General features: G+C 39.7%; 1 gene segment (V, D, J or C); it reads right to left on the bottom strand.

Annotated features, from left to right (window-relative positions):
* Positions 1-3525: 3525 nt before the first annotated feature.
* LOC116084807 lies at positions 3526-4312 on the bottom strand. The segment is given in 2 exon segments: positions 3526-4029; positions 4165-4312. Coding segments are annotated over 2 exon segments (438 nt in total).
* Positions 4313-7376: the final 3064 nt, after the last annotated feature.

Raw genomic sequence — 7376 nt, 5'->3', positions numbered from 1 at the left:
TATACAAGAAGGAAACAAGAATGTGATTTAATTCTATTTACTTAAAATGTTTTTAAATTTTAAAAAATTCAGATAAACTGAAATCATGTAACTTTTCTCATCATAATGCAATAAAAGTTAAAAAAATTTTAAAAAAGAAAGAAAGAAAGAAAGAAAGAAAGAAAGAAAGGAAGGAAGAAAGGAAGAAAGGAAGGAAGAATGAAAGAAAATGTAGGAGACAGAAGACCAGGAAGTCTGCTGCAAGACTGTCTGCTAGAAATGAAAGGAAAGCAAGACTTTTGGTTGATACCACAACAGACAGCATAACAAATCCTGAATGATGATGTTGCCAATAGATATGGTAAATGTCATGGGGCCTCATCCGTAGACAAAGAACTATATAAGACTAAGCACTGCTTACAGGGGCAAATGGACATCCTCACGGGAGAACCCTTGATGAATATTACAGTACCAAGTGCTCAGCACAGAAATCATATGGACACAAGCAACACCAGACTCAACAGGTTGTATTTATATAATCATGTGCACATGCTCGACCTGTGTGCATGTGTGCATTTGTGTGTGTGTGTGTGTCTAAAAAAATAGTCATAGAGAAAGTGAACTTGAAGTTATTGGAAAGCTGAGGTGAGGCTGAAAATGGAGGACACAGAAGGTGTTTCAGGGAGGAAAGAGAAGGAGAAAATGAGGTAAATATGTTTTAATTAAAATAAAAATAACTTAAGAATATCAAAGTTAATAAATCAATCTGTGATCTCTAATAAGGCCTGAGGGGCCATCTCAGAACAAAACAGTAGTCATTCTTTTTATTTCTATTTATTGCTCCATAACACAAGTTTTTCGTGCAATATTTTAATCATATTCATTCCCCTAACCCAACACCTCTCAAATCCTCCCCATCCCTACATAACCCAACTCCATGATCTCTCTCTCTCTCTCTCAAAACAATTATTTTAATCTAATAGATTAAAAAACAGTGAAAAGACAAAAACAAACAAAACAAGATAAAACAGACAATCAAAACAAAACAGAGCGAATACATGTGTTAGTGAACCCCTCCTGTGCAGGGGCCTGCTCTGGAATGTGGTTGGAATGCAAGCTACCATGCTAATTAGGGTAATCAAGAGTCCTTTCATTTTTGGCCAGTGACCAATAAAAAGGTAATGCCTCAGAGCCTCTTGGTGTCAAAGGTCAGGCATACAGCATTTTTGTGAAAAACACAAAAGCCAAACTTACATCAATGTTCAGTTAGTGTCTTAGTAAATTTGTAACTTTTATTTTGACAGAATGTAGTAGGTATTTCAGGTACAACATGACATTTAATTTTGACTTACACTGTCTTCAATTATTTTAGTTCATATTTAGTCAGAATAAACATCATTTATTTTGATTAACATGTCTGGACCAAGGTCAGAGTTATGGAGATTCCCAGTGTGTTGCCAAGGCAGATGTGACAGAGAAATGTGTAAGCTGACACAAAATGGAGTTAGGAGATAGAGTTAGGAGATCAGTGATGTCATGGTTGGTGTACTCAGTGTCCCTATATGGGAGAAAAGTGGTTTTCTTCAGCACCAGGAACAAATTGCAATAACTTCTCCCTTTTTATCATCAACACTTTTGTTCATACAGTAGATTTATTCAGGTTTTCCCCTCTCGTAACTCCTGCCAGGTCAGTTTTGTTTTGTTTTGGCATGTTTAAATTTTACTGGCCTATTTGTTGGTTGATTTGATTTTTATTTTGTGGGGTTTGTTTTCGTTGTTTGGGGTGGGTAATTCTTTGTTTTGTTTTGTTTTGTTTTTCTTTGTTTCATTTTAAACTGACAGAGGGAAAAAGATCATGAAGTTGGTGGCCTGGAAAAGGAAGTTGGGAAGATAGCATGAGTTCTATTGTTTATGTTCACTCAACTTTCAACTGTTCTGACTCCAGTCTGATTGAAGGTGAAACATGATCACCGATCCTGGCTTACCTGCAGAGACAAACCAGAAATCCTTACCCTTCCTTCCTCCTTACCCCAAACCATTGGGAATTCACATCCGAAAAACATCACCACAGAAAAATAAAACCAAAACAGATTTTGTGAGGCTGAACTGTCTGATTGGGTCCTGGAGAGCCAATGGCCCCAGCCAAGGCTTATCTGATGGTACAGCTCTGTAAGAATCTTAGCAGGAGTCTGGAGAAGGAGAAGCATGAGAGTGAGGAGCATCTGTGTCTAGACACTCAGTGAGGCCACTCATTGTCACAGGAGCACAGCCATAGTTGATGCTGTTCTACAGTTATCACCCTGTCATAACTGTCTCTCAGCTCTCTTAAATAATTTCTAGCCTTTCATTCTCCAGGAAGCCCAGGGTTCTGTCTTGAGGTTCCCAGAGTTTCCAAATTCTCTACATCCTTAAATATGCTTTCACTTTCCTGCTGACTTCTAAGCTTAGTGTTTGCATTCAATGAATACTATCTCAATCAGATACAAATACTTTTTCCAATTTCTGACTCTAGTTTGAAATGTGACAAGGATAGAAGATTTTGAAGGACATGGAGAGATCAGCTATTGGTATTTTGAGATATATCTCCTATGCTAAAAGCCAACAAACTTTATTTTCCCTTGTAGCTTTCCCTTTTGAATACTGAAACTCTATTCACTGTGGACGAGAAAGAACTTGTAGGCTTCATATTCTTAAATTAAATATCTTCCATAGTGCTTTTTCTCATTTTGTTCTCCTCAGTCAGAGTTCCACTATGTTGCTCAGGCTAGGTCCCCAATCCTAGGCTCAAACATGTCTCCTGACTTGACTTCCTGGGTAGTTTAGGACTACCACAACCATCAACTCTGTAGCAAGAAAATATTTAAACTTATAAGACAATTAAAGTTTTTCCCTTAGAAATCTGGTTGGCATTTCTATAGCACTCAATGAGTAAACCTAGTAAGTGTTACGTGATGAGAGGTCCATTTTCAATTCTGTGCATTGCAGATGGTCATAAAGACAGCAGCTGCTTTTACATGATAGGAATTTTACATCCATTTTATATTTTGTTCATCTGTGAAATATACATGTGAAATGATTTTTCTAGTGAGGGTTATGTATTTTTATTATATGTGGAAATTGAATTCTTCCCTCCCCACTGATGTCATTTGTCTATTGTAGATATGACTGCATCCTTGTGAATACATCCTGCTTTACATACTTGACTTCCTTGAAGGTAGGAGGATACTAGAGGCAAAACAAGAGGAAGTAGAAGAGGTCAGTGGTCATGTGAATCACTGCTCCTCTGGTTCAGAGGAAATTAAGGTTGACGAAAAATCTATGTGATTTCTATCTCAGAAGCCAAATCCAGGGCTCCTAACACTGGGCTGTAACAACCACACATCCACAATGCTTTTCACAAGAGTGCAAGGACACAAGGCCTTTGTAATGTACAGTTGTCACAAACCAACTGCACAGAGATATATTTTTACAACCACTAAGGAAAGAAATTCACCTAAGCTCATTAAGGAAATAGATATAAACCTCCAGCTGCAAAGGGAGACTGGAGAAAGCAAGCTGTGACTACAGCTTGGTCTGTCTCTGGCTCAATGGTCTAATCCTTACACTCACTGTGACCTCTTCATCTGCTCCTGCAAATGAAAACTCCCCTGCATCTCTGCCAGGCTCAGCCCACAGCAGGGCTTTGTTGGAGCCTCAGTTGCAGGTTTAAGTATGGACTGCAGGTGTCTGGAGAGCACTGTGCACTTGCTGCACAGAAGTAGGTGGCTGAGTCTCCAGGCTGAGAGTCTGCGATGTGCAAGGAGAGCTTTTTCTCACTTTTACTGAAGAAGACTGTGAATTGTCCATCTTCCTTTTTATTGGACACTGATAGTATGGCGATCAGGAGTGCAGGGCCTTCTCCAGGGAACTGCCGGTACCACGGGAAGTAGTTAAAAGTACTGTCCTCATAACTGCAGTTCAGAATTGCAGTTCCTCCTCCCCTGACTGTCAGATATTGGGGACTCTGTTTCACCTGCTCCTGATCACCTCTCTCCTGCTGGCCACTCACCCCTGTGTAGAGAAATAACAACTGTTAGGTTCCCAGGAATGTACTTCCTGCTTAGATATCATGACTTGCCTGGTGCCCCAAGTCTCTGGTGTCTCCACATTAATCCCACATTCTCGGGTTTCTCCTCCATGACTCACCAGCTTGGTGAAGGCCTAGGAGTAAAAGCGATGTTGTCAGGATCTTGTCCATTCCTGCTAGACTGAAGTTTGAGAAGAACTCAGGTGGCCTTTTATCTTCTACAGAACACTGACTCCAACTTCACATGTACCTCAGTTCTGTCAGCAGGCTCCACCCTTCACACTCACTTTGTCTGAAGCTCTTTGTGACATAGGAAGCACTTCCCATTCTGTTCATATTTAGTATCATTGAAATAGCAATTGAGAATCACAAATCCCTTCCTTAAAATTTTTATTATACATTTTTGGTAGAAGTATGTGTTGATATAGCTACCAAGAATAGCAATATGAATTTTTTGAATGAATGAAAGAAAAGAAGCAGGAGAGGGGGGAAGGAAGGAAGGAAGGAAGAAGGAAAGGAAGACCGACGATCCATCTAATACCACATGTGGGCATTTTTCTAGGGAAACTGAGGTCATCATATAAGAGAGATACCTGCATATGCACATTTATTTTAGCACCATTAACCAATTGGCAAAATGTAGGTGCAACCAATGTACCACCTGCCTACTGATGATTGGAGAAAATCTTAAACCTAAAACAACAGAATAATATTCATCCACAATATGAACTAATGCTATCTGTAGGAACAAGATGGGCTTGAAGGACATGGTATTATAAATAGAGCACACATATAGAGACCCATAGCACATAAGTGTTGACAAAAATTATCCACCACAACTTACTATTTGTCAACCTGATATATAAAAATATTATTAAACCATAATCGTTCCTTTCCTTTTGATCTCCAAGTTCTCATTTTAGTATCACAATATAAAACAAAATACAACTTTTAAATAACCAGTCTTTTAAAAATTTCAAGGAGTTCAAAGGTTCATTTTATTATATATCTAAAGTCCTCTAACACTGTGTCCCTGTAAAATCCAAAACAAGCTACAAACATCTTATTCCAAGTGGTGAGAAGCAGAGCACACTTAAGTCAGACAAAGCAAATTCCGGGCACCTAGCCTTAGCTTCTCCTCATGTTCCCTCCAGTCCCCCAGCTTCTGCTCTGCAAAACCTGTATCATGCGTGAGACTCTTACACGTGGCCAAGTTGGGTTTACAGTTGAAGCCCTGCCTTCCCCACACCACAGATTCTGTGTATGGAACCTTAGGAGATAATTCCAAGAAGATTTGCTACAGTTGATCTAATCCTGTATTCATTACAGCTGACTCTTCAGCCCCAATTGCCCCAATAAAGCAGAGGTTTCATTTGCACAGATTCTTAATTCAAAGCATGAAATCCACAGTTCTGGTAGAGTTTTTTCTTCTCCTTTAAAGTTCCCAAACCAAGCCTACATTGTCTCACAACATTCTTATGTTCTAACCTCCCAGCAGAAGAGCTCATTAAATTCTGAGCACTTAATGGCCTTCTAAACCAAAATTCCAAACCACTCCCCGAATCTTCCCCAAAGGCAGCATGGTCAGGTTCATCACAGCAACACCCTCATGTTCCTGGGATCAATTTCTGTATTAACTGCTTCCTGCTGCTGTGTCGAAACTCTGACCCAAAACAACAAAGGGTCATTTTACTAGTCCTGCATTACAATGGAGCACTGAGGGTGGCTAGGACAGGATCTGAAGCAGAGAAAATGGAGGAACAATGGTTTTCAGTCCATGGCCTGCTCAGCTTGACTTCTAATACAACCCAGACCCATCTGCCCAGGAGGGCACAGCCCAAAGTGAAATGGCCCCTCTCATATCAAGCATGAAGAACATTCCTCCATAACATGTTCACAGGCCAGTCTGAGGGGAACAACTCCTCCACTGGGATTATCTCTTTCTGAGTATCTCTACTTTGCATCAATTTGACAAAAATAACCAGAACTATTCTATTGGCTAGTGTAGACTCATTGATGACCCCTATCAAACATTATAGGACATTAAAAATGTTCTTGGTTACTCTCCAGAATTTGATGGTAAGTGTTAGTTGCTGACAATACTACATAAGTGAATCATAGAACTTGGATAATTAAGCCAGTACTGACCTGGAAATTTCATCCTTACTGGATAAGTGAGGGATCTTTGATACTGCCAGAAAGAATGGGTGATTTAAAATGAATGCACTGACTATTTCTAAGGTTTTCATTGGATGTTTTAAGACTGTGACTGAATATAAAGACTTGAAAACTGAAAAAGTCAAAGCAGGATAAGGAAGAAGCACTGTGCATTTGCTGAGTGTCTAACATCCTACTGTGTGGATTGTGTGTCCATGACCTTCCCGACAGGCACAGTTCCAGTCTTTGAGCTAGTCCCAGCACTCAGGAACAGAAAACTGAAGACTCCCAAAGTCACCTGTGTGTCTAGACAAGACGATGAAGGAAAGGGTATGGACACTGCTTCCCGATCCATTCAGAGAAGATCCTGACGGAGGAGAAGAGTGAACTGGCTTCAAACGGTGAGCAGATTTCCCAGTGGACACGTAACATACTTCTAGGCACAGGTTATATCAGTGAGGCAGGAGAAGAACCATGTGTGGGTGACAACCTTAGAAATGTACATTAAAGAAGTTAATGTGGCCTTCAAGGATAGCATGCATCTTCACAGTGTTCACTTGCAAATTCCTACTCATCAACACCATGGGCCGAGGATTAAAAGACATAATATAGGTAAAGGACTGGATAGATACATGGATTTGATCTCTAATTAAACTTAGGCAACATAGAAAACAATCCTTAATTATTTTAAATAATTTTAAATCCTAGTTTCCTAAGAAGTAGACAGAAGACCCAGAGCCTTCAGTGTCTCTGAAGCAGCACTGCCCCCCTGTGGCCACACTGGAAGGTCTTCACACAATAGTTTCCTGATCCTAAGGCCCAGGCCTTAAGGAAATGCATTGACTCTTTCTTTGGAGACAATAATTTTGAGATGGAGAGTTTGTTTATGTTGAGGTTAGCTATAGGATGGTTTTCTTTCCTTCCCTTGCAGCCTTTCCTCCATGCACCGTCATGAGTGTCCATCTTTCTATCTTTCTAAAACCACTTCCTTCTGGAAATGCGGGAAGCCACTCCTAAGAAATGAAGAATGAGAATGTTCACTACATACAATAGAACTTTAGAAAGTAAGCAAATGGCTGCATTTGATATGAGTTATACTTTATATACATACCACTTGTGCAAATGGTGATTATTAAACCATAAACAATCTTTTTCCATTAAGTTTTATGTTTCT

The sequence above is a fragment of the Mastomys coucha genome, unplaced genomic scaffold (genome assembly GCF_008632895.1).
Source record: "Mastomys coucha isolate ucsf_1 unplaced genomic scaffold, UCSF_Mcou_1 pScaffold9, whole genome shotgun sequence".
Lineage (NCBI taxonomy): Eukaryota > Metazoa > Chordata > Mammalia > Rodentia > Muridae > Mastomys > Mastomys coucha.
The sequence above is the reverse complement of the archived record's forward strand: the minus strand, read 5'-3'. Positions and strand labels throughout refer to the sequence as shown.